The sequence below is a fragment of the Macaca thibetana genome, chromosome 19 (genome assembly GCF_024542745.1).
Source record: "Macaca thibetana thibetana isolate TM-01 chromosome 19, ASM2454274v1, whole genome shotgun sequence".
Lineage (NCBI taxonomy): Eukaryota > Metazoa > Chordata > Mammalia > Primates > Cercopithecidae > Macaca > Macaca thibetana.
In genome coordinates, this window is record NC_065596.1 from 24555828 (window position 1) to 24582912 (window position 27085).

The window sequence follows — 27085 nt, forward strand, 5'->3', positions numbered from 1 at the left end:
CTGAGCCTCCCTCATGTAGGAGCCAGGATCCTGGAGAGGGGCCGAGATGGAGCCAGGAGTGTCAGGAGAAGGGATGACCTGGCGCCATGGGAGCAAAGGGTTCCAAAGAGAAGATAATGGACTAAGGAGCAGAGACATGGGGCAGCAGCTGGAAGCGGATGTGGGGTCCACCATGGAAAAGACATGGCTTTTGATCCCCCATCTAACTGTGTTACGGAACCTTCTCAGTATCTATAAGGAAAAACATATAAGTACTCATTTTTCTTTATCTTTTTTTTTGTGTGTGTGAACTATAACTTAAGTGTGGTAACGTATATAAAGGGCACAGATCTTAAGTGTACCGGGCAATGAATTTTTACAAATTTATGCATCCATGTAACTGCTAATCAGAGAACATTTCCAGCACCCAGACATCTTGCTTGTGCTCTTTCCCTGTCAATTCCCCCGCTCCAGAAGCAACCACCCATCTAACGCCTTTCAAAAACAGGCACAGAGATTCTTTGTGTCTGTTTTTGAACTTCATGCGAATGAAATCTTACAGCATGTCTTCTGTGTGTCTGGCATCTTTAGCTCTTTATGTCTGGGAAAGTCTTTTATGTCATTCTATGTAGCAGGAGTTTGTTGTATAAGAAGCAACTTTATGGCCGGGCTTGGTGGCTCATGTAATCCCAGCACTTTGGGAGGCAGAGGCAGGCAGAGCACGTGAAGCTAGGAGTTCGAGACCATCCTGGCCAACATAATGAAACCCCATCTCTATTAAAAATACAAAAAGTTAGCTGGGCGTGGTGAAGGTGCACACCTGTTATCCCAGCTACACTCGGGAAGCCGAGGCACGAGAATTGCTGGAAGCTGAGAGGCAGAGGTTGCAGTGAGCCGAGATCACGCCACTGCACTCCAGCCTGGGTGACAGAGTGACAGATATTTTGCGGTTTGGTGAATAGTGAACTTTAAGGAAAATGGAGAATCTAAAATGCTTCTGAAAGTTCCAGTGGGATGTTTATAAGGTGGGAGGAATTATAGCATGTTTATGTGCAGATGGGAATGATAGAGGGAAAAGAGACAAGGAGACTTTGGAGCTGAGTTTTTTGAGGAGGTGTGGACAGGGTACAAGTGGAGAGGGGGTTGGACTTGACTTGAAGAAGGGCCAGCTCATCCTGGAAAAAGACAGGAAAGTTTTATCATTTGACACCCCCTCCAAATTATACAAAGCACTCTCCTGGCTTGTGTATGTTAGCAGCTCTTCCACACAACATAAAAGCTTAAAGCCTGCCTTTGGACTGCCAGTCTGGCGTTGATGATGATGATACAGCTTCCTTTATGGACCGTAATAAATAAACTGGGCTGGGCGTGGTGGCTCCTGCCTGTAATCCCAGCACTTTGGGAGGCCAAGGCGGGAAGATCGCTTGAGCCCAGGAGTGCGAGACCACCGTGGGCAACCTAATGAGACCCCCATCTCTACAAAAAAGAACTGAAAACATGTTAGTGATATTTATTTTTATTCTAAGCGGATGGGGCAAGAAGGAGGGGAGAGCAGCAGGCAGTTTGGGAAGGAAGAGGAGCCTAGTGGCCTGAGCAGCCAGGACAGGGAAGAGAAGGGGAGACCAGAAGACCAGAGAGTCTTGCAGAGTTGAGCTTCCAGAGCCCCCTGGCTTGCAGAGGCTCGTGGGCATACTGACACAATGGAATACTACTGTGTAATGAAAAGGACGAGCAGCGTGGCTGAATCTCACCACCATCCTGCAGAGCCCAAGACACAGATACACACCAGGGCGTGCAGCAGGGTTCCTTCCAAAGTTCAAAGTCGAATGAAAGGAATCAAGATAGGTCAGGATGGTGGTTCCTGGGATGAAGGGGGCTGTTGGCTGGGAGGGAAATGAGAGCTTTAGGGGGCTAGACACTTCTAGCTTGATCTGAGTGATGGCTACTCAGGTGAATGTATTTAAAAAAACATATTGAGATTACATTTACAATTTCTGTACTTTACTGTATGTTAAAATGTATGTCAGTTAAAGAGAAAAAGAGGGCCAAGCATGGTGGCGCACACCTGTAGTCCCAGCTGCTTGGGAGGCTGAGGCGGGAGGATCACTTGAGTGCAGGAATTCAAGGCTGCAGTGAGCTACAGTTGTACCACTGTACTCCACCCTGGGTGACAGAGCAAGACTCTGTCTCTTAAAAAAAAAAAAAAAAAAAAAAAAAAGCAGCTGGACTCAGAGCTAGACTTTGACAGGAGGGCAGTGGGAGGTAATGGGAAGGGTGTGGGTGTTAGAAAGGTCCTCAGGGGCAGTTGGGGGATTCATGAAGGGGAAAGGCCCGTGACTGGCTGTTTGACCCTAGGAAAGCCCCTACCCCTCTCTGGACCTCCTTTCTCCCACCCAGTCCTCACAGGAGTGCAGGCAGAACAGAAATAGGAGAGGGAAGGAGCCAAAATCACCATGAGACTGAGCCTCTGGAGGACAGAGCCCTCTGATTCATGTTTGCAGCCCAGCTCCTGGCTCAGGGCCTTCAGGAAGTGTTGATTTGGTGAGGGGGGTGCAAAACCTGCCAAAAGTGGGGGCATCCAGGCCTGATCCCCACAGTGGAGAATGAGGGCAGGTGGCCCAGGGCAGATCCAAGATAATTCAGAACACAGGATCTCGTGTATGTTCTCCTGGGTTCTTAGTCAAAAACCCCTTCTCACTGGTTCTGACCTTGCCTCAGCTGAAACCAACATAGGATGACTTCAGGCCATCCCAGGCATTCAGAGGGTTCATTTAATGACATTCACTGAGGCCCTGTCTACGCCAGGCCCTTGGTGTTGAAGACATCGTGAACAAAAATGAAAATAGAATGTGGTGATCTCCTGAGTGTCTGAATGGGCCAGGTGGCTAAGTGCTGGGGCTCTGGGGCCAGGCTGCCTGGGTCATAGCCTGGCTCCAAACTGCTTTGCTGTGGCTTTGGGCAGTTACCTCATCTGTAAAATGGGACCAACAGTGCCTACCTTGCCTCCTTTTGTGAGATCACTTATTAAAAGGGCTTAGCGTGGTGCTTGACCCATTATTATTATTATTATTATTATTATTATTATTATTATCACTTGAGACAGGGTCTCACTTTGTCACCCAGGCTGGAGTGCAGTGGCACGATCACAGCTCACTGCAGCCTTGACTTCCCAGCCTCCTCAAGTGATCCTCCCACCTTACCTTCCCAAGTAGCTGGGACCACAGGTGTGTGCCCCCACACTGGCTAATTTGTTGTTGTTTGAGATGGAGTCTTGCTCTGTTACCCAGACTGGAGTGCAGTAGCACGAGCTCAGCTCACAGCAAACACCGCCTCCTGGGTTCAAGTGAATCTCCTGCCTCAGACTCCCAAGTAGCTGGGATTACAGTCACGTACCACCACGCCCAGCTAATTTTTGTCTTTTCAGTATAGACAGGGTTGCACCTGGTCTCCAACTCCTGGTCTCATGTAGATCTGCCCACCTCGGCCTCCCAAAGTGCTGGAATTATAGGCGTGAGCCACCACGCCTGGCCAGACCTAATGTTATTATTGTGATAGGGATAGGTTTATGAGGCTATAGGAGTGTCAGACCGGGCCTCCTGAGGAGGGGACATATTAGCTGAGGCCTAAAGGAGGCATAGGAAGGAGTTTGCCAGCTACAAGGGAGTGGAGGCAAGGAAAGAGAGGTCCCAGAAGAATGAGTTTGGCAGGGGCTTTGGCAACACTGCCAGGAGGGCTTCTTGCAGGGGAAGGGTGTCAGCACTATCTGGAGGTCTCATCCAGTTCCTTTCCTGAGTCCCTGCCTTTACTCCCCAGGTGGGCTGGCCTCCAGAGGAAGGGCAGTTCGTGGCGGAGGCTCCAATTTAGCTCTCAGGGATGAAGGGGCGAGGCTGGCTGTGGACTTTAAGGGAAATCCAAAGATAGCTCAGCAGAAAAGGATGACTCGAAGCCTGATCTTCCCCTCAAGAGGAGGGAAGCAAGAATGAATCAGCCCCTCAAGCTGGAATGAAGTTGCGGCGGGAAGTCAGTCCTGGGTTTGTGGCCCAAGGCCACTCTGCCTCTGACTCACCTTGGCAGTGGGGTGGGATGGGTGTGAATCTGGGCTCTGCAGCCTGGATTCCTAGCTTCCGGCTGGGGGCCTGAGGGGAGGCCTGGCTCCTCTTGAAACCTCAGTTTCTGTATCTATGCAGTGGGGTAAGGAGGGTCAGGAGAATGGTTATGGTGACTTACAAACAGAGCAGGGCACACAGTAGGGCCTCTGGAAGTGCCAGCCCCCTCCTTTGCCCCCTTCCCTTTCACATCCTCTCTTCAGCGGATGTGAAATGGGTATGTGGGTGGTTTGGGGAAGTTTGGGGCTTCTGTTAGTCTCTTGATGGGTGAGTTGTCAGCTAGATTCTGGTAAGGCATGAATAGAGGGAGAAGAGCAACAAAAGATCAGAAAAAGGGCAGCCGCGCATTGTGTGTGAAAATCAAAAACAATAATAATGATTCTTGGCTAGGGACAGTGGCTCATGCTTATAATCCCAGCATTTTGGGAGGCCGAGGTGGGCAGATTGCTTGAGCCCAGGAGTTCAAGACCAGCCTCTGCAACATAGTGAAACCCCATCTCTACTAAAAATACAAAAATTAGCCAGGCATGGTGGCAGGTGCCTGTAATCCCAGCTACTTAGGGGTAAGGCAGGAGAATCGCTTGAACTCAGGAGGCAGAGGTTGAAGTGAACCGAGATTGTGCCATTGCACTGGAGCCTGGGTGACAGAGCGAGACTCCATCTCAAAAAAAAAAAAAAAAAAAGATTCTTTCTCACATATTTGGTTCCTACTAAATGCCTCTGGGCTACTCCATGTTTTAATCTTCACAGCAGTCCCATGGGGAGACAGTCCCATTTTACAGGTGAGGTAAACTGTTCAGAGGTGAAGCCACTTACCCGAGGTCACACAGCCAGTGGATGGCAGAATCAGGATTTGGAGCCTGATCTGTCTGAGTTCAAAGCCATTGCTCTTTGCCTCAGATCTGGGCAGGGGTTTGCTGAGGACTGCCCAGCCTACAGACCTGAGAGGGCACTTAGAGGAGGAGGCCTCTGAGACAGGTTCAAACAGGGCAGCAGTCTTCCACTGGATGGTCTGCCAGTGAGGAGTGTAGATATGTTTAGAGAGAAATGGCAACTTCTGGCTTTAACATTTATTACAAAGGTCAGAGCAGAGGCTGGTGAGTTACACTTCTTCCTCCCCACCAAGTGCTCTCTGCAGCTCTGGAAAAATGGTGTCCTCTTTGTTGTCCCGCCAGGGGGCGCCACCTCCTACCCGCCCCAGCCTCATACCTAGTTCTTCAGCTCGGCCAGCGGTAACTGAAGCCTCCCAGAATCCTGGATCGGGGCCCCTAGTACCCTCTGCCCCAGGGACCCAGGAGTCCGGCCTCCAGGCGCCTCCACTTGTGACTGAGCTGGAGGTCGTCCATAGCAGCATAGTGATTTTGATGAGGGTATGCAGAGTGGGGGTGACCATGTTCCCACCTGGGGCCTCAGGTGGGCCAAGGCCTCCCCACTTTAGCCAGCGTCCTCTCCAGCAGCCATCACAAGCCAACCCACTCCAAGCCGGGGCCCCCTTTGGTCCTTGCACTTGAGGTGCTTTGTTCAGGGCCAGGGCAGGAGTGGCAGAGACGACGTACATCACCTCAGTCCTGGGGAAAGTAGCCTGGTTCCTCCGTGGGTCCTGGAGAGACGGAGAGACTGATGGAGAGGCAGGTCAGGAAGAGGGAGAGGGAGAGTGAGAGTGGGACACACCGAGGTGCAGACAGAACCTGCTGAGCAGAGGTGGGAGGCAGGGGGTAGGTGTTTCCGGGCCCCGAGGCCAGGGTGCAGGAGGGCATTTAGACAGACACATTGAATGGACAGAGCCAGAGAATGTGCCCAGGACAGGCAGAGAGAGAGAGAGAGAGAGAGAGAGAGAGAGAGACCAAGCAAAGAGGGAGAAGGGCATCAAGGGTCAGTGAAGGGGAGAGGGAACACCATCTTCCTTCACTGCCAATCCAGCCCTGAACTGAGTCCTTTCCTCCAGACAGTGCCAGAGCTGACGAGAAAAGGTGGCCGTGTCTCCCAGCCATCCCCTGCCTCCTTGGCCACAGAGGGTGCTGGCCACAGGAACCCTTCCTCCGGGATGCCTTCCTGCCCAAGTCCCAGCCCCCTCACCAGCTACGTGGACTGCTGGCTGGGTTCTGGAAGCTGCCTCGGCCCCAGGGCAGTGCTAAGCAGCTCAGTCAGGGCGTCCAGCTTCCCCGCCAGCGTGTCAATCTGCTTTTCTAGGGCCCGGTGTGAACTGCTCAGATTCTGCTGCAGGTCATACAGGATCATGTGCATCTGGACGGGAGGAGAGGATCAGAGGTGTCAGGGGGGTGGGGTCGACCCCTGCCTGCTCCATAGCGTAAGGCAGTGGAACCAATATTGACTACATCCTTGTGGTCCTCTGAGGATTATCCTCAATAATAACTGTTACCATGTACCACTTCCCAGCTACCTGCCCAGGTGTTTCCCTGTATGGTTTAAAATCCTCCTAAAAGCCACTGGGAATGGGAATCCTGTTCCCATCTTATAGCTGAGGAAACAGGCATGGAACCGTTAAATGACATGCCCAAAGCAGCTCCTGAAGTAAGACCTAGAACATAGTAGGTGCTCATTAAATATTTATAGCATGGATAGTGCCTGACTTCCAAATCCACATAGTCTTTTACTACACTCTCTGGCTAGGATTCACAGCTTGCTTGATCCCTGAGGGTTTGTGGGTTTTCTGTGGAAATTCTTGAATTCTGTGTTTTTGGCTTGATAACCTTCAGAAATTACCGCCTGCCAATTCCTGCCGATCTGGGCCACCGCCTCCTCACTGAGACCTGCCATGCGGTTTTGGGGCCTGCATCTGTGACCGTGCTTACCATGGCATTGGTGCCAGGGGCCACTGTTTGAACTGCCATGGGCTAACGAGAAAAAGCAAAGGCCACCGGATAAGCAGAAGATGCTGTGAGCCAGGCCAAGGGGGTGTTGTGACATCACTGTCCCTGAGCACCAGCAAAATCAAGTGGTCTCAGCAGAAGGGGGCGGGTAGCTGAGTCACGCCTTGGCCAGGCAAACTTGCATGGAAGTCCCTGTGGCCCTGAGCACCTGTCCACAAGAGCAGCAGAGATTGAGTTTTACGGAAACAATGTCACCTGTGTCCTTGTCAGTGTTGTTCATTTTAATTGTATTGGTTTTGCCATCTATGGGCTTGGTTTGTAAATTTGCTTTGGTTTTATTGTATGAGTTGTAGTTGGAAGGAATTTTATATCCGTCCACATGTAAGTAACTTAACAATAAAAATAATTTGAAACCAAACACTGGGGTTCTTTGTGCAATTTTTTTTTTTTTTCAGTTTGTAAGGGATCTGTTCCTTGCATGAATGTAAGAAGCTCTGTGTTGCATCCTTCATTCCTTCCTTCCTTCCTTCATTCAACCACAGACCTTTACTGACAGCCTGTGTGTGCCAGGCTCCTGCCAAATTTCCCTGTTCTAGAGCCAGATTTCCCTCCCTGTGGCCCCAACCTCCCCCTTCTTCGAGACATCCTCCCATGGGATCCTAGTACCTTGGAGATGTCCACCATGGAGTTCACTTGTTCCTGGAGCTTCCGGTGTTTTAGCCGCACCTGGCGGAACCTGTGGGAAGAAGTGGGGAGTCAGTTTTACAAGGCTGGTCCCTGAATGTGGCTATAGCTCAGGGGTGGAATGAAGGGAGGAGAGGCACATGAAGCAACAAAACAAAGACAAAACGTTGTCAAAGAGCTGAAAGAGTGGGAGGGGATGACTGCACCGCACATCCCCATGAGCCCCCATCCCCAGTAGAAACCCAGGTACCCAGGTCCACAGACACGCCAAGATATGCAAAGACAAACCAGCACAGACACACAGAGTCATGCATGGTCAGATCCAGGTGGACAAGCTGTTGAGTGAGACCACACCTGGGTGTCCTGACCTGGACGGGCATAGACACGCACACACACAAGCCGTGCAGAGAGGTGACTTGGACATGGGTGCACATGGACACATGTGCATACAAAGCGCCCTCACGCGTTGATGGCAGCCAGCAGCCTGCGCTGATGCCTGCGGGCAGCTCGAGACTCCTTCCTGCGAGTATGTTTGTAGAACATCCAGGCTTCTTGTAGCACTCGGGCAGCGGACTCCTTCATCTGGGGGTGGGTGGCACAGTGTCCATGGAGATAGACCCTTACGGTTCTGGGAAGGCAGGGCTCGGGCTGGGACTCGGGTCCTAGGGGAAGCGGGGGAGCTTGGACTCCTGCCTCTTGAAAGAGGGGTGTGCCATGGGGGCCATATGCCCATCCTCACCTCTTTGGTATACTGGATATCCATCATGAAATTGTGCACGTGCTTTTCTGCCTTGTTAAACTCCAGCTTCCGGGCCACCACGGCCACCAGCAGGGCTGTGCAGCAGACCCCCTGTGGGCACAACAGGTACTGTGGCATGAGGCTGTGCCACCAACTCCCTCCTTGAACCCTCCCAACAGCCACAGAAGGCAAGCACAATATCCCCAGTTGACAGACAAGCAAACAGGCTCAGAGAGGAAAGCCAAGGTCCCAGTTCAGAATGGGGGAGCTAGAATCATAAATCGCCTATGTACGAGCCCAAATTTGATGTGTAGTATTCACACTCGCAGGATGGCCTCTTGCATTAGGGGTATGATTGGAGGAGCGAGAGGAAGGCTGGGTTCTGAGCCAGGGGCAGGCCTCTGGGTCCTCACTGCTGACATGGTCGGCCATTGCATTGTGGAGGGTGTCCCTCCTTCTCCCACCTCCACAGCCTCTTCCTAACTCCAGCCCTGTCCTCTCTCTCCTGGACCATCTCCAGCTTCCCACTCATCCTCCCCTAACCACCTTGGACCCCTCTAATCTCCTAGGCTTCCACTGCCCTGAACTTCTCAGCCTGGCTACCAAGGCCTTCCAAGGTCTACGTGTCTCACCGAGACAACTCAGCCCTGGCTCCATTCTGCCTGCCCTCCCTGAGCACCTTCCTGCAAACACTCATTCTCCTCCCTTCCTTCTCCCAATGCTCCTGGCCCTTCATGGCCTTGCCGATTCCTGGCTGCTTGTGGCACCTGCTCACCTGTCCCCTAGTTAGAATGAATCGTCCTAGGAAGCATCCCCCACCCTATAGTTTCAGCTCTTGATCACCCAGAACAACTTCCAGTCACAAATACTGGCTCCAGGGGACTGCCTGGGTTCCAATCCCAGCTCTGAACCAATTATTTAATCTCTCAGTATTTCAGTGTCTCATCTGTGAAATGGGCATGGCCTCAACAGGGTTACTCGGTGGATTTCATGAGTTACCCCTGGCAAGTGTTTAGGGCACAGACTGGCACAGAGTATGTGCTCAGTAAAAGTAAGCTATTATGGGCCGGGCGTGGTGGCTCATGCCTGTAATCCCAGCACTTTGGGAGGCCCAGGTGGGTGGATCACGAGGTCAGGAGATCGAAACCATCCTGGCTAACATGGTGAAACCCCGTCTGTACTACAAATACAACAAATTAGCCGGGTATGGTGGCGGGCGCCTGTAATCCCAGCTACTCAGGAGGCTGAGGCAGGAGAATGGCATGAACCCGGGAGGCCGAGCTGAGAGTGAGCCGAGATGGCGCTACTGCACTCCAGCCAGGGTGACAGAGCGAGACTCCGTCTCAAAAAAAAAGTAAGCTATTATGGCTCAACTGTGCCATGGAACCTTTCTTTTTTTTTTTTTTTTTTTTTTTTTTTTTTTTTTTTGAGACGGAGTCTCGCTCTGTCGCCCAGGCTGGAGTGCAGTGGCCGGATCTCAGCTCACTGCAAGCTCCGCCTCCCGGGTTCACGCCATTCTCCTGCCTCAGCCTCCGGAGTAGCTGGGACTACAGGCGCCCGCCACCTCGCCCGGCTAGTTTTTTGTATTTTTTTAGTAGAGACGGGGTTTCACCGTGTTAGCCAGGATGGTCTCGATCTCCTGACCTCGTGATCCGCCCGTCTCGGCCTCCCAAAGTGCTGGGATTACAGGCTTGAGCCACCGCGCCCGGCCGCCATGGAACCTTTCTGCCAGGAGCAGGCTGTGAGCTCAAGTGCACATCGCCCTATCTCTCTAGGTTTCGGTTTCTCCTTTTGTCAAGTGAAGGAGGAGGTCCTGAGCGGCACTGCAGTTCCCTAACTGAGTCTCTGCCCCTCTTCCCTTGCTCTAAAGACTCACCACTGGGGGAGTGAAGGTCACCACATCCTTCACCTGTGCACCCAGGAACTGGGGGGATGGATATGTCTTTCCTGGGTCCACATCTGGGCTAGGTGCTGGTGGCTTAGATCCCCGAGGGTGAAGGAAACCCAATCTTGTAGGGAGGTGAAGGCCAAGGCATTAGGTGCTGGTCTCTAGAGGGGGCCAGGGCTGGGTGGGAGGACCTGAGTGACTGGGTCTACGGAGGGAAGGAGGTGGATGTTGGGGTTCAGGAAAAGGCTGACTCAGGCTGCAGAGCCTCTGCCTCATCCTCGAGGGCACAGGAGCTGGTGGGGAGGTGGCTGGATGCCTGGGCGCCCCCAGACCTGCTTACCGAGCACCTCCTGTGGGCTGGGTACTGTTGGAAGCGCTTTCCATAGTTGAACACATTTAATCATCTCAGCAAGCCCATGAGGAGCATGCTAGCATCAGCATCCCCATTTTATAGGGGAGGAAAGTGAGGCCCAGAGAGATCACGTGGCTCGCCTGAGCTCCCCAGCCAGGAAGTGGCAGCCGCAGGATTTGGACCCAGGTAGCCTGGCCCCACAGGCATGCACTTGATAACTGGACTCTACACCCTTGGTGGAGGCTGGGAGACAATTTCTGGGTTCTGAAAGAAAATGGGGCTGGGAAGTCAGGAGCCTGGGTCCCTGAGGAGGATAAGGGCTGGGGCCCTAGGTTCTAGAGTGAGCAAGGCCTCAGGGACTGGATTCCTAGGTCTGATTTTTTATTTTTATTTTTTAAGAGACAGGGTCACCCAGGCTGGAGTGCAGTGGTACGATCATAGCTCACTGGAACGTCAAACTCAGGCTCAAGTGATCCTCCCACTATATTTGGCCTCCCAAAATATTGGGATTACCAGTGAGTATCTTGGTCTTGAAGAGAGAATGGGGCTGTGGGCGCCCCAGACACTCAAGTTTCTCAGGAGCTGTCCCTGAGAGCCTGTGTTGCCTCCATGGCTTCCTGGAGCCAGAGGATGACCACTTTGGGATGAGGATCAGGTCCCCAAGGGGGCCGTACTCACCATGACTCCAGTGCACAGGCAGACTATCTTGCCCCACATGGTGCCCGGCACCACGTCACCATAGCCGATGGTCAGGAATGTGATGGGGATCAGCCAAAGTGTGTCTGAAAGGTGCCCGGTGGCATTCACAGCCTGCCTATGGGGAAGGGTGGGTTAGTTCTAAAACCCCACCATGGAGGTTTCCATGATATTCAGTCCCCTTCCCTCTATGCCCTCCCCTCCCCTCCCCTCAACTCCCCTCCCCTCCCCTCCCAGTATACACCCATAGTCCTAAGAATCAGCTGGACAAAAAGCCATTAAGTTCTGAGCTTTGGAAAGGCTGCATGGCCTCCTCTCTGCTGTGTGACCTGGGCGAGTTGCTTAGCCACTCTGGGATCTGAGACTGGATCTGGACAATCCCAATGCCGGTATGGTCTCAGCTAGGCTACCTGGGCTGCTGTGGCATTCAGAGCACGTGGTTGAGGGTGGAGAGTCAAGAGGGGGCCAGAACCCAGTCAGACCCTGACTGGCGGCTGCATCCACCCAGAGGAAGGGGTATATTTTTCTAATTTCCACAAAGACGCTGTGTGGTCCAGAAGGGGCCCTATCAGGATCAAAAAGGACTGTAAAAAGGCTTGGTGGGACTCTGCCTTCCTTTCCCCTCACTTCACAGAAGGAGACATTTTTTTTTTTTTGAGACGGAGTCTTGCTCTGTCGCCCAGGCGGGAGTGCAGTGGCCAGATCTCAGCTCACTGCAAGCTCCGCCTCCCAGGTTTACGACATTCTCCTGCCTCAGCCTCCCAAGTAGCTGGGACTACAGGCGCCCGCCACCACACCCGGCTAGTTTTTTATATTTTTTAGTAGAGATGGGGTTTCACCGGGTTAGCCAGGACGGTCTCGATCTCCTGACCTCGTGATCCACCCGTCTCAGCCTCCCAAAGTGCTGGGATTACAGGCTTGAGCCACCGCGCCTGGCCAGAAGGAGACATTTAAGTCCAGCCATGGAAGGGATTGAAATATTGAGATTTGTCTAACTTTGTCCACAAGCCCCTTGCTGCAAGATAAGCAGGGAAAACTTCATTCGTGAGAGCCCCAGACACCCCAGACCCACCAGGTTAGAGTTTCTAGGAGCGAAGATAGAATCTGAACTGTTTACAAACCCCACCCCCCTCATTCCCAAGTACATTCTAGTTTCAGGACTTCTGCCTTGGAATTTGGAACTTTGACTTCCTCCCCATTCTCCCATCATTCAGATGAGAAACATGGTGGGGGGATCATTCATTAATCCTGATTCTGACCAATTTCCCAGTTGGGAAAACTAAGATCCTGGGAGGTGAAAGAGTTTAAAATCATGACAGAGGGCCGGGCACAGTGGCTCACGCCTGTAATCCCAGCACTTTCCGAGGCTGAGGCAGGCAGATCATGAGGTCAGGAGATCCAGACCATCCTGGCTAACACAGTGAAATCCTGTCTCTACTAAAAATACAAAAAATTAGCCGGGCATGGTGGCGGGTGCCTGTAGTCCCAGCTACTGGGGAGGCTGAGGCAGGAGAATGGCTTGAACCCGGGAGGCAGAGCTTGCAGTGAGCCAAGATTGCACCACTGCACTCCAGCCTGGGCAACAGAGCAAGACTCCGTCTCAAAAAAAAAAAAAAAAAAATCATGACAGAGTCCAGGCATGGTAATCCCAGAACTTTGGGAGGCCGAGGCAGGAGGATCACTTGAAATCAGGAGTTCAAAACCAGCCTGGGCAACATGGTGACATGGTCTCTACTAAAAATACAAAAATTAGTCAGGTATGGTGGTGCACACCCATAATCCCAGCCACTTGGGAAGCTGAGGCTCGAGAATCGCTTGAAGCAGGGAGGCAGAGGTTGCAGGAAGCAGAGTTCGTGCCACTGCACTCTAGCCTGGATAACTGAGACTCCATCTCAAAAAAAGAACTGTCAGGGAGACTACAGATGGTGGAATGTGACACTCATTTTTCAGATGAGGAAACTGAGGCTCAGAGAGGAGAGATCTAAAGCCAGATCTTCTCATTCTCCTCCTGCCCTGAAGGATCTTTGCCACATACACTAGACCAGAGGTTCTCAACCTTGGTTGGGCCATACAATCACCTGGAGGGCTTGCTAAAGCGGATTGCTGGCCCTACCGTTCAGGATTCAGTAGGTCTAGAAGGGACCTGAGAGTTTTCATTTGCAAGTTCCCAGGTGATGCTGCTGGTCCTGAAACCACACTTTGAAAACCACTGGCTGAGATCACTCCCAACCTCTTTCTCTGTAAGGGATAGAAATTGAGGTGCGGCTTCGGGTTACACAGTATCCAGGCGGCAACCAGGATCTAGTTCCAATTCCCTGCATGGAATTATTTTCCAGAGAAGCTCCAAATCATCCCCTTCCTAAGGTCACAGAAAGCACCCACCTACAGTGCATTCTGTGCTAATTTGGAAAATATGTCCCCTTCCTCCAAGGCAGACGCAACCCTTTAGGCAGGTCCCAGAGACAGGTTTGGAGACCGAACAGATGGCCTGGAAACCTGAGGCAGTAGAAGTCCAGGAGCCAGAAGGGAAGGGCTTTTTAGGGTCTGTGTGTGCATTTGGGGAGACTGAAGGCTGCACATGGAGGATTGGCTGGGGGCTTGTCTGTTGGTTCCTCTCACCCCAGTTGATGCGAGTGTGGGCAAATTGCAGCCAGCAAGAGGAGAAGGGGTCAAAGTGTGAACTTTGACCTCTGCTTGGTCCTAGGGGGCCTCAACCTGCACCGCGGCACAAGACGGCCACCGCGGCTGTCCGGGGTTCCCTCCCCTGCGCATTTATGCCTCCAGCACCCTCACCTCTCGGCCACGGACAGCACCCAGGCCGTGGTCAGCCAGAGGCCAAGCGTGAGGCCGAGCAGCAGGCGGCCGGGGTGCGTGTTCATGTAAAGCTTGGCCACGAACCAGTGGCGGAAGCGGACTTGGTTGAGAGCGCCGATGCTGCGGTAGGAAGCGTTGAGCAGGACGCCGCTGCGCAGGAGCACGGCGCGGGGCACCAAGTAGAGACGCAGCAGCATGGCCAGGGACAGCAGCGCTTCCCCTTGGCCCAGGAATCCCGGCCAGGGCTGCGGGGAGGTCAGCGGCGCCCCTAAATCCTGCGCGCACGGCGGGCCCCGCATGGGCGCCGGGTGCAGCCCGCACACCACCAGCTCCAGCACGATCTGCGCCGCCTGCCGCCCGGTCAGCGCCACGCGCCAGTCCCGCAGCCCGTTGTCGGTCATGAACAGCTGCGGGGAACGGGCCAAGAAGGGAGGGGTCAGGCGCAGGTCAGGCGGCGGCCCGCGCCTGCCTGCGCCCTGAGATAAGTGGGGTGTGCCCGCCTGGCCGGGAGGGAGGAAGATAGAGCAGGGCGGGAGAGGGATAGGGAGGGAGCGGGACAGGACTTGTGGAAGACATCTCTCCACTTTCTCCTCCTTCCCCACCGTCCACCCCACTAGTTTCAGCCCACTTCCTGCCTTTGAACACTGAGTGCCGACTGTGTGCCTGGCATTGTTCTATGTGGTAAGGATACACAGTGAACCAAACAGACCCGCCTGCCTCCCTAGAGCTTGCATTCCACGTGTCTGGAGCTCGCTCCTACTTCTGTTTCGGCTGACACGCCTAATAACTGTAATAATAATATCAGCAATAACAAAGCCTTACGCCTGTAATCCCAGCACTTTGGGAGGCTGAGGTGGGTGGAACACTTGAGGTCAGGAGTTCGAGATAAGCCTGGCCAACATGATGAAACCCCATCTCTACTGAAAAATACAAACATAAGCCGAGCATAGTGGCGCACACCTATAGTCCCAGCTTCTGAGGAGTGTGAGGTGGGAGAATCACTTGAACCCGGGAGGCAGAGGTTGCAGTGAGCCGAGATCACGCCACTGCACTCCAGCCTGGGTGACAGAGTGAGATTCCATTTCAAAATAAACAAAAACAAAACAAAACAAAACAATAACAATAGCAAAATCAGCATGTACTGGGCACTGTGGATACGCCAGACACTGCTCTATCCCATTTACATGTTGTGACTTAGTAAATGTCCACAGCCCAGTGAGATTGATATTATTTATTATTGCCACCATTTTATAGATATGGAAACTGAGGTCCAGGTCCCTCCCATGGGCAATGGTGCACTGAGCTACAGACCATTTGACTACTCTATGATAAGATGATAATGTGCACTGTTTACTGGGCACCTCTTATGTGCCAGGCACTGCTCAGAGAATTGCCACACATGACCGATAATCCCCATTTTACATGCAAAGTTATAATAGGAGAGGCGGAAGAGGGGAAAGGGAATGGAGGAACAGCATCTGGGGCAATGGGGCAGTGGGCGATGGGATGTGTTTGGGTGAGACCCAAGGTGGAGTATGGATGGGGAGAATTCCTGGGTCTGGGGCAAGAGGGAGGTTATTGGCACAGAGATAGGGTGATTAGGAGTGGGCACCCCTAGGACTGGGCCAGGTGCAGTGGCTCAAGCCCGTAATCCTAGCACTTTGGGAGGACAAGGTAGGCAGATTGCTAGAGCTCATTTGTTGGAAGCCAGCCTGGGCAACACAGTGAAACCCCGTTTCTACTAAAATACAAAAAAATTAGCCGGGCCTGGTGGCATCTGCCTGTAGTCGCAGCTACTTGGGAGGCTGAGGCATGAGAATTGCTTGAACCCAGGAGGTGGAGGTTGCAGTGAGCAGAGATCGTGCCACTCCACTCCAGCCTGGGCAATAGGCCAAAAAAAAAAAAAAGGAAAGGAGTGGGCACCTCTGGGACCTTAGGTTGCATGGGGACTGGATTGGGGATGCGATGTTGGAGCACAGAGATCTGGAAGGCTGAGGTTGCCTGGGAGCAGAGTGGACAGAGGCCTGGGGGCAGAAGCAGGGCTGCAGGTTCGCTCTCAGCATCTGCGAGTGTGCAAGAGGGGACCAGGGGCTACAGGGGAAGAGCGGGGCTGGTTGGGGAGGCTCTGCCTGTCTGCTTGTGGTTCATCCCATCTGGGTGGGTGAGGGTGTGGACACAGCATCTGGGGCAGAGGAACTTCATTACTCAGATCAGGAGGAGGAGGAGGATGGAAAGTATGAGCTGACAGGGCACTGAGGGGGTTGTGGGGAGCAAGGCTTAGGGGCGGGGCCTGCCCTACCTGGACCTCTTTGGCGTGAAAGGCCACGATGAGGCAGAGGAGTAAGAAGGTGGAAATGCTGATCATGCATTTAACCAGGAACAGGTAGAGCGCCCACTGTCAGGAGGGACAGAAAAAGGAGTGTGAGATCCCAGGTCTCCCTCCACCTGGCCCTCCACCTTTCCTTCAAAACCACCATTTTTTTTTTTCGATTCCCAATTTTCCTAGCCTCCTTCCCCCACAAACCAGTCCCTCTTGATGTATCGGTTCTGGGGAAGTCTCAAAATCATCATCTGGGCCCAGTGCGGTGGCTCACACCTATAATCCCAACACTTTGGGAGGCCGAGGCAGGCGGATCACCTGAGGTCGGCAGTTTGAGACCCCCTGGCCAACATGGTGAAACCCAGTCTCTACTAAAAATACAAAAATTAGCTAGGTGTGTAATCCTAGCTACTTGGGAGGCTGAGGAACCAGAATCTCTTGAACCCAGGAGGTGGAAGTTGCAGTGAGCTGAGAGATTGCGCCACTGCGCTCCAGCCTGGGCAACAGAGTGAGTCTCCGTCCCGAAACAAGCAAGCAAGCAAGCAAACAAACAAAAAACCACGATCATCTGGTCCCCAGGAATGCTCTATTTCTCCCCAACAGCTCAACCCTGTTCAGATGCTGGTGTCTACCCTCTTCCTCAGCTCTTCTCCCAAGACCCATATCCATGAAGGGGGGCCTTGAAACTCACATTCCTTCTTATTCCTGTCCTGTTTCCCATCAAAAATAGTTCTGCAGGGGTGTGTGTGTGTGTGTGTGTGTGTGTGTGTGGTGTCTAGAAAAAGACATCTAGCTTCTGGAGAGTGCCCCCTCCCCTTCCCTTCCCACCCAGCTGGTGTTGCCCTAGAAACCAACTTCAACCATCCCCAACCCCAAATCTGGAAGAATGTAGAAACTACCATTCAGTCCTCAAAGACTGAATCACACCCTTTCCTGCTCTCATCCAGAGGGCTGAGTCCCTGAGACCCCAGCCTCAGCTCTGAGCCAGCCCCCTCAGTTCTGCCTCCCTGCAGCTCCCCACCCCCCACCCCGCCCCTCTCTTCTGGCTCTAAGCCCAGGGCAGATCTGGCCGGAAGCACAGGGCCTCCAGAAACCACGGAGCAGTTGTTGCTTTTTTTTTTTTTTTTTTTCCTCTCTTTGTGTGGCACAACCTTGGAGGAATCTAGAATTCTAGAGAGAGGGATTTAGAGGGGACTGGGACTGTTGGATTTCCTAAGAGGGGTTGGTCCCTGCCTGGCGGGTATTTGCAGGGGGAGGGGTCCACGTGGGCATCCTTACAAACCATTGCACCTGTTTCTCCTAAGAGGGCTGCCAGCTCCCCTGGCTGGGCCAGCACCACGCCTCTGAGCAGGGGAAGAGAGCCAGTTTCCTGCCCCAGGGGCTGCTCCCCAACCCCCTACCAGAACAATAGTGCTGTTGTCACCAGCCCTCCCCCACCTTCTATGGCTCCCTGGTTCCCTGCCTCCTTCTTCAGTCTGTCTCAACCCCCCACACCACTAGACAACAAGCCCCCTCCTCACACTGCAATTCACTTCTCTGGTGGTCTTCTCTACTTTTCCAGTTCCTCTTCCCCCAAATCCCGGACCTGTCTGCACTTGGGCCTGCACTCTGTTCTCTGAATTTCTCTGACTCTAGAGATGGTTGTTTCTGTCCCTCTATGTGTTTTGAGGGTCTCTGTTTCTATTGTCTTTTCTAACACCATGTGTGTATCTCTTACTGGTGGATTTCTCAGTAGCTTGATAGCCCTATTTGTCTTTCTGTTTAGCTGTACCTCTATCTTTCTGCATCTTTGTCTCCATCTCTCTATCTCTTTCTCTCCGTGTATCTCTGTGTCTCTGTCTCTCTCTGCACCTCTCGCCATCCCTCCTCCTCCACCCCACCTGGTGCTTTTGGATATCTCTATCTGGTTCCCTTGGACTTCCTAGGGTTTGGCACCTGCCTCTCTGCCAGCCCCTCCCCTTGGGGAGTAGGTGTCTGGGTCCTTTGCAGAAATGAGCTCATTAGATTGAGATGGAGGTGGTGAGGGGCCATGGGTGTTATTAAGAGAGACCTCAAAAGGGGACTGAGGAGCTGTGGCTCAGGCCTGTAATCCCAGCACTTTGAGGGAGGAGGATTGCTTGAGTCCAGGAGTTCAAGACCAGCCTGGGCAAACAAAGCAAGATCCCATCTCTACAAAAAATAAATTAAAAAGGGTGAAGGGTGACCCTTAGGGTCATGTATTTTAACCCTCACCCTAATTTACAGATGGGGAAATTGAGGTTCAGAGGGTTGGAACAGCTTCCCCAAGGTCCTACTGATAGAGGCGGTGACCTGGCCATGGTGGAGGGAAGGAAGAAATGAGGGGTGAGAAAGCAGAGGGGGGAAGTGGGGTAGGATGGACCCCGACTCTTCCCATCTGCCAGGGTCACTGTGTTCCCACCTTGGCTGCTGGGTGCGGTGCTTCGGCGTGGGAGCGGCGGCCAGGCCCCGGCCATGCTTCCTGTTGGCATGGACTTCGGCGGCCCCACCCCCTCAGTGCCCGCCGCCGGCCAGAGGAAGCTGCCTGTCTGACCCTCCATGTGACTCCTGGTCACTTCAGAGCTGCCCACCACCCCCTCCAGATCCGAGTCGGACATCAGACCCTCAGGAATCTACCCAAACTTCAAATCAGTGTCTGCTCCTGGCTCTACCAGCCCAGTTCTACAACCCTTCCGCCAGAGAGGTCTCCAGCCCCTCCTTTCCTGTTGAGTAAGTCTGTTCTCCCCTCAAGCCACTTATTCCAACCCTTGTCCTTCATCTGCCCCATCACTGGCCTGACCAGGGCTGGAATGTGACGGCAGCCTGCTGAGACCTGTCCTGACCCCACTTTCCCCTTTCTTCCCTACTCACCACGATCTTCAGAGTCAGCCCCTCTTCCCCAAAGACATTCAAAACCCCCTTCTCCTTAAGACTCAGGAATCCAGGACCCAGCCCCCTCCTTCCCTGGTACCTAGGGGTCCAGGCCCCTGTGAGCCTACCTCTCCACTATTTCCCTGACTAATTAGCATATGCAGATTTGGGGAGAAATCGAGCTTGTTAACAACCGAGACTGGGTTGGGGGTGGGAGGGGGGAGGCAGGTCAGGGGAGAGGTTCCTTTCCCATTTCCCATCCCCACCCCCAGGCAGTTTTTTCTGTCCTTCGCATCTAAGGCACTGGGTAAACATTAGAGGTTAGATAAGGACCAAAGAGCTGCCGCCTACTGGAAGAACTTTGTCTTTCCTCCACCCTCCCTTCACCAAACCTGGGGCTACCTCTCCCCTTACTGGCTCTTGGGGGACTTGAGTGTCTGATCAGCCACCCTCTGGCCTCCAGGGGTCCTGGACCTCCGGCCGTCTAATGACAACATCTTCAAATACTGAAACACTGAAACAAATATTCCCTTCCTTGTGCAGAGGTCCCCAACAACTAACTCTCCCCTGGGAGCACCCAGGAGTCCCAGCCAAAGCCCATCCTCTCTCAGACCCAAGAGTCTAGGCTCCCAACCCCTCCTCCCTCAGATCCAGGAATCCTGACCATCAGTCCCTCCTCCCTCAGACCCAGGAGTCCTGACCCCAGTCCCTCCTCCCTCAGACCCAGGAGTCCTGACCCCAGTCCCTCCTCCCTCAGACCCAGGAGTCCTGACTTCCAGTCCCTCCTCCCTCAGATCCAGGAGTCCTGACCCCCAGTCCCTCCTCCCTCAGATCCAGGAGTCCTGACCCCAGCCCCTCCTCCCTCAGAACCAGGAATCCTGACCCTCAACCCCTCCTTCCTCAGATCCAGGAGTCCAGACCCCCAGTCCCTCCTCCCTCAGATCCAGGAATCCTGACCCCCAGTCCCTCCTCCCTCAGATCTAGGAGTTCTGACCCCCAGTCCCTCCTCCCTCAGATCCAGGAATCCTGACCCCCAGTCCCTCCTCCCTCAGATCTAGGAGTTCTGACCCCCAGTCCCTCCTCCCTCAGACCCAGGAGTCCAGACCCCAGTCCCTCCTCCCTCAGACCCAGGAGTCCTGACCCTCAGCCCCTCCTCCCTCAGACCCACGAGTCTAAGCCCCAGCCCCTCCTCCCTCAGACCCAGGAGTCTTGACCCTCAACCCCTCCTTCCTCAGACCCAGGAGTCCAGACCCCAGCCCCTCCTCCCTCAGACCTGGGAGTCCAGACCCCCAGTCCCTCCTCCCTCAGACCCAGGAGTCCTGACCCTCAGCCCCTCCTCCCTCAGACCCAGGAGTCCTGACCCTCAGCCCCTCCTCCCTCAGACCCAGGAGTCCAGACCCCAGCCCCTCCTCCCTCAGACCTGGGAGTCCAGACCCCCAGTCCCTCCTCCCTCAGACCCAGGAGTCCTGACCCTCAGCCCCTCCTCCCTCAGACCCACGAGTCTAAGCCCCAGCCCCTCCTCCCTCAGACCCAGGAGTCTTGACCCTCAGCCCGTCCTTCCTCAGACCCAGGAGTCCAAGCCCCCAGTCCCTCCTCTCTCAGACCCAGGAGTCCTGACTCTCAGCCCCTCCTCCCTCAGACCCAGGAGTCCTGACCCCCAGTCCCTCCTCCCTCAGATCCAGGAGTCCTGACCCCCAGCCCCTCCACCCTTAGACCTAGGAGTCCCAGCTCCCAGCCACCATGCCCCACTCACCGAGCACCCCCCGAACCACAGCATCTCTGCATGCAGCACCATGAGTCCGATGCCAGTTCCCGCCAGCACCAGCGCCCAGCCGGCCAGAGACTTCTCCTGCTCCAACAAGCGCTTTCGGAGTCTCAGGGCCCCCAGGCCAAGCACCAGATCCCCGCCCATGGCCCCCGGGGTCTTGGGGCTCAGCCAGCTTCCTGCCCAGGGTCCCCCACCTCGCAGCACACACAGGGCAGCCACTGTGGCTTGCAGGTCGTCAGCCTGCTCTGCTGGCTCTGGGACTTTTGCTCTGAGGCACAGCAGAGCCCTGTGCCCTCTGGGGAGTGGTGGCGGCCAGGCAGGGCGGGGAGGGGCAGGGGAGGCCCCAGGGTAGGGGGAGGCTCCCCAGCTCCCCCTTTTGAGAATAAGGAGGGGCTAGGGTGTGTCTTGGGGCAGAGCAAGAAAGAGACGTCCATCCACGTGGGTAAAGACACACACCGACACACGATGGGCTTTGTCACACACAATGGTCTGTACCTTGTGACACACACCTCCACTCACCACACCCAGACACCGAAGGACACTCCACGGCCCAAGACAGAGGCTAACACACCAGGGCACACAACACAACCTACACAGAGTGACTCACAACTCCCAGCAAGCTCCGAAACCCACAGCCACACCCAGACACCACACACATGGTGTGACACACACCAGCACTTAGCAAGCAGGCAGCGTCCCGTGGCACACACAGCCACACAAACATCGTCCACACACAGGCACAAATATTACACTCAAAGTTGTCACAACTTTCTCTGACACAAAGAGCCTCACCCAAACACCACAAATAGGATGATGCACATCTGTGGCCACACAAACACAATATACATCAGGTGTTACACAAACACATAATATATATTAAAATACTGACACCCCGACGCCACACACCACACATCTACAGAAACACGGTGCGGTCCCAGTTTCCTAAACACTACACACCCTTGGAATGAAACCCGATATGTGCAGACACACAACATTTAGGGACATACCTAGAGCAGCCCCCAATCACCCAGCACCTAGAGAAATGCACATACATTGTGGCACCTGTTGACTTGAACACAAGTGCTCACGGTTATGATTCAAAACACACACTGATCCAGCGTGCTCCAGTGTGTGATGCGATTCCAATGTATGGTCAGAGGACACGCTGAGTGGATGCGTGCGGAGACCTACAAGGTACAGAGACACACGGAGAAACCCAAGCAGCACATGCCTGAAGCAAGATGATTCTGGTATATTCTGGTCACACAGGACACGACCCAGGATGGTGCCCCGGGGGAGGAGGATGGGGTTGGACCTTCATAGACCCCAGTGCCCAAATGCAACATACGGCTGGGTGCAGTGGCTCATGTCTGTAATCCTAGCAGTTTGGGAGGCTAAGGTGGGAGGATCGCTGGAGCCCAGGCGTTTGAGACCAGCCTGGGCCACATAGCAAGATCCTGTCTCTAAAACAAACAAAAACAAGAAAATAAACGCAACATATACCTTTGACCCATGAGCCACACCCAAACATCACCGACAATACCGCCACACAACCCAGCACATGTTATATTCCAACATGCGTGGCCACACAGACAACACGCACGGAGTAATACACCAGCACACGGCAACACAAAACACATAGACACAATGTTTCCCAACACACCCAACCTTCCACAAACGACCACGTGTCCCATAAAACACCAGATGTCACCACTCACTGATACCACTGACACTGAGGCCTACCACCACCCACACAACACCAGCATCCGGGGAGCGGGACATATCCTCCGACATAACACACAGCTACACAAATACAAGACACTTGGGGTGGTTGGCACTCAGGCTGGGTGCTGGGGGCTGGGAAGGAAGAGGCCCCGGACAGAGACATGGACCCTGACGTGAGACACAATGTCACGTCCTTGAGTGATACACAATGTTACATACAGGAGACCCACCAAGAGAAAACACACACACTGCCACACACAGCAGCAAATGGAAGTGTGGAATGCGCACAGTGACTCTCAGAGTGACACACGACAAAGGACATCACCATGCGTCGTGGTATGAGCCACTCATGGGCCTGTATACCATACGCTCTGACACAGACCCAACCCTCCTGTGGAGACACACAGCCATGCACTGACCTGGTGATGCACATCGCCTCCCAGCGTCGTGCACTGACCTGGTGACACTGCCCTTGGCCTCATGCACACCCATCTGGGAGGAACCCGCGGACACAACCCTCCCCCTCCTTGTGTCCTAGGTCATGTGGGACCCTGGACCCACCAGCCCCAGGGAAGTGCGACACGCACAGACATGCCTGGTTGCACACCGAGGCAGCCCACACAAACACACCCAGAGACACCAAACCATACACACGGACACGCCCAGTGACAAAAACACAACCCTTGCGGGGGCTCCGCCCCTCGGCACACACGATTACCCACTCGGCGAGACTTGGCGGGAGAGGGCTGGAGACACACCCGGGCACGCCCAGACACCACACATGCGTCCACTTGGAGAAAGTGCAGCCGCCAGGCACTTCCGAGCCTGCAGCCTGGGTGCCCCTGCCCACTGGCCGCCGGGCTCTCCACGTCTCCCTCCTCCCTCTCTGGCTCTTTCTCTAGTTCTTTGGGCCTTGCTTCCTGTCTCAGTCTCTCCTGGTCTGGAAGCCTCTGCTTTTGTCTTTTTTTTTTTTTTTGAGATAGACTCTTGCTCTGTTTCCCATGGCTGGAGTGCAGTGGCGGGATCTCGGCTCACTGCAACCTCCACCTCCCACGTTCAAGCGATTCTCCTACCTCAGCCTCCCGAGTAGCTGATATTACAGGCATGCACCACCACACCAAGCTAATTTTTGTATTTTTAGTAGAGACGAGGTTTCACCATGTTGGCCAGGCTGGTCTTGAACTCCTGACCTCAGGTGATCCACCTGCGTCAGCCTCCCAAAGTGTTGGGATTACAGGCGTGAGCCCCCGCGCCCGGCCAGGTTTGTCTTTATCTCTGTCTCTGTCTGTCTGTCTCTGTTTTTCTCTCCCGGTACCTTTGTCTCTCTCTGTCTCTCTCCGCTCTGTCTCTCTGTCTCTGCCTCTCTTAGCCTCTCTGTCCCTTTCTCCATCTTCCTGTCCCTCTCTGCTCCTCTGTTTCCTTCTCTCCCTGTCACTGTCTCTGTCATTATGTCTGTCTCTGTGTTTGTCATTGCCTGTGTCTCTGTCATCCCGTCTCACTCTGTCTCCATCTCTCTGTCTCTAGGACCCTCTGTTTTTGTCTGTCTCTTGCTGAATCGATGTTTCTCTCTGTCTCTGTTTCACTCTCTCCCTGCCTCCTGGTCTCCTTCTGGGTCTCTCCGGGCCTCTCTATGCTTGTCTCTGCCTCAGTTTCTCTCTGTTGTTCATTGGCACAGCTATGGACAACCTCGTTCCTTCCAGTTCTACCCCAGCCCCACTCAGAGGCTGAGGGCCAGTGACCCAGAGACTGCAGCCACCCGAGGGTCAGAAGCCACTAAATAGAGAGCGCTCCAGCTGCGGCCATGCCATGGCATCTGTGCCCCAGTTCAGGCACTTGTGAAAAATGGAGACAGAGACTGACACAGAGGGAGAGAGAGAATCAGAGACACCCCGAGTCGTTCAGCCCAGGGAAGGAGGGGGCATGTGTTAAAAAAAAAATCAAACAGACCCACAGGTGCAGAGAAACCGGAAAATAGAATCAAGACACGGAAGTTAGAGCACAGAAATTTTGTCTCCAAAGAGACTATGACTGAAAGAGAAAAACAGCAAAGGCCGGGCATGGGCATGCCTGGGTGGCAGTGATGGGGTTACAGTGGGAAGGGCACCTGCCTTCAAACTGCAGTCCTGGGATGCAGGGGTCAGTCCTAGGAAACTGCTTTGCTCCACAGCCAGCTGCTTCCAGCCCAGGGAGGGGTTAAGTGGGGAGGGAGAGGTGACTCAGGGCCCCAGGGCTTCTTGTGACTCACCATTGGTCTCAATCCTAGAGTGGGGAGTGGAGGCAGAGAGGGGTTTGTGTAAAAGAGAGGGAGAGGGAATAGTAGGGGACCTCAAAATGCCTAAGAAGAGGGGTCCAGGAGGAAGAAGCTGGGGGCCTGGACTCCTGGGTCTGAGGGAGGAGGGGCTGGGGTCTGGACTGCTGGTCTGAGGAAGGAGGAGCTGGATCTGGACTCCTGGGTCTGAGGGAGAAGGGGCTGAGGCCTGGACTCCTGGGTCTGAAGGAAGAGGATATGGGGTCTGGATTCCTGAGTCTGAGGGAGGAGGGCTGGGGCATGGACCGCTGGTCTGAGGGAGGAGGGGCTGGGGTCTGGACTCCTGGGTCTGAGGGAGGAGGGGCTGGGATCTGGACCCCTGGGTCTGAGGGAGGAGGGGCTGGGGTCTGGACCCCTGGGTCTGAGGGAGGAGGGGCTGGGTCTCATGTACTGGAAGAACTGATTCCAGAGTCTCCGGGATTTTTCCTTGGCCTTGTCCCAGTTGCACCACCTCTGTCTCGCCCCATCTCCGGGCCTGGAAAGAACCCAGGTGCCTCGGGGCCCAGCAGGAAGGGCCCAGGGGACAAAGAGTTGTTTAACTGGGCAGGCTGGTGAAGGAGAGTGAAGCGGGTGTCTCAGGCGGAAAGGTCATTCATCGCCCAGGGCTTGTGCAGGGAAAGGCAGGGCTGAGCCCTGGCGAAGAGATCCTGAGAGTCAGAGGTCAGTGGCGGCAAATCCTCCACCGTCATCTCTGGGACCTTGGAGCCTGGAAGCTCCAGGGCTTATAAATACTGTCACCTGGTGTTCACTTAGGGAACTGCAGGCACTCTCCCTGTCCAGCCTGGTTTCTTGCCAGCATATAGCAAACACCTACTGAGTGCCAGGCACTGCTCAAGGAGTTGGCGATATGTAATGAACAAAAACAGACAAAATTCTTGCTCTTGTAGAGCTTCCAGGCTAAAGGAGGGAGACGTCGTGGTTCCATCAACCTCAATCTCTTCTTCGCTCTCAGTCTTCGTTTTTCTTTCTGTATCTCATTGTCTTTCTTCTTTCTTTCTTTCTTTCTTTCTTTCTTTCTTTCTTTCTTTCTTTCTTTCTTTCTTTCTTTCTTTCTTTCTTTCTTTCTTTCTTTCTTTCTTTCTCTTTCTTTCTTTCTTTTCTTTCTCTTTCTTCCTTCCTTCCTTCCTTTCTTTCTTTTTCTTTCTTTCTTTCTTTCTTTCTCTTTCTTTCTCTTTCTTTCTTTCCTTTCTTTCCTTCCTTCCTTCTCTTCCTTCCTTCCTTTCCTCTTTTTCTTTCTTTCTTCTTTCTCTTTCTCTTCTTTCTTCTTTCTTTTTCTTTCTTTTCTTTCTTTCTTTTTAATTAAAAAACCTTTTTTTTCTTTTGTCATAAAAACAGGTCTCACTATGTTGCCAGGCTGGTCTCGAACTCCTGGTCTCAAGCCATCCTTCTGCCTCGTCCTCCTAAGGTGCTGGAGTTACAAGTGGGAGCCACCACGCCTTGTCTTGCTTCTCTGTTTCTATCTCCTGATCTTAGTCTCCAAGTGCATATTTTTCTCCTTTCTCCCTTTTTCTTCCTTTCTGCTTTTATTTTCTTCTTTGTATCTCTGTGTTCCTCACCAGTTAAAAAAAGTATGTATGTTATGTTATTACACAGAGACATACACCCGAATACTATATATAGTGTATGCAGATATGTAGTATAGTATATGGCATAGTATACAGATGTGTAGTGTATACAGATGTATATTATATACAGATATCTATATCTCACAATATGGGGGTCTAGAGACCTTGGTTTAAGCCTCGATGTGACCATTGCCTTTATTTATTTACTTATTTATTTATTTATTTATTTATTTGAGACAGAGTCTCGCTCTGTCACCCAGGCTAGAGTGCAGTGGCATGATCTTGGCTCACTGCAACCTCCACCTCCTGGATTCAAGTGATTCTCCTGCTTCAGCCTCCCAAGTAGCTGGTACTACAGACGTGCACCACCACACCAGGCTAATTTTTGTATTTTTAGTAGAGACAGGGTTTCACCATGCTAGCCAGGCTGATCTTGAACTCC

The 27085-nt window shown here is 53.5% G+C and overlaps 2 protein-coding genes across 3 annotated transcripts in view; both read right to left on the minus strand.

Moving 5' to 3' along the window:
* CADM4 (cell adhesion molecule 4) overlaps window positions 1-24018 on the minus strand; it is a 168600-nt gene extending 144582 nt beyond the window's left edge. The window contains exon 1 of the mRNA XM_050771166.1: window positions 24015-24018. The gene's annotated coding sequence lies outside the window, so the exon portion shown is untranslated. The remainder of the gene's footprint in view (window positions 1-24014) is intronic.
* Window positions 5141-23370, minus strand: KCNN4 (potassium calcium-activated channel subfamily N member 4). Of its 2 annotated transcripts, none has more exons than XM_050771159.1 (10): window positions 23190-23370; window positions 21031-22508; window positions 16389-16484; window positions 14069-14496; window positions 11258-11393; window positions 8340-8450; window positions 8064-8182; window positions 7583-7652; window positions 6162-6329; window positions 5141-5685 (listed from the first exon to the last, which is right to left on the minus strand). In XM_050771159.1, exons 2-9 carry the CDS (start codon window positions 21187-21189, stop codon window positions 6165-6167), a joined length of 1284 nt encoding a protein of 427 aa, XP_050627116.1. In that variant the 5' UTR covers window positions 21190-22508; window positions 23190-23370; the 3' UTR covers window positions 5141-5685; window positions 6162-6164. The 2 variants fall into 2 exon arrangements, with proteins under 2 accessions (XP_050627116.1, XP_050627117.1); XM_050771160.1 differs by having other exon boundaries at window positions 5141-5702.
* Window positions 24019-27085: the final 3067 nt, after the last annotated feature.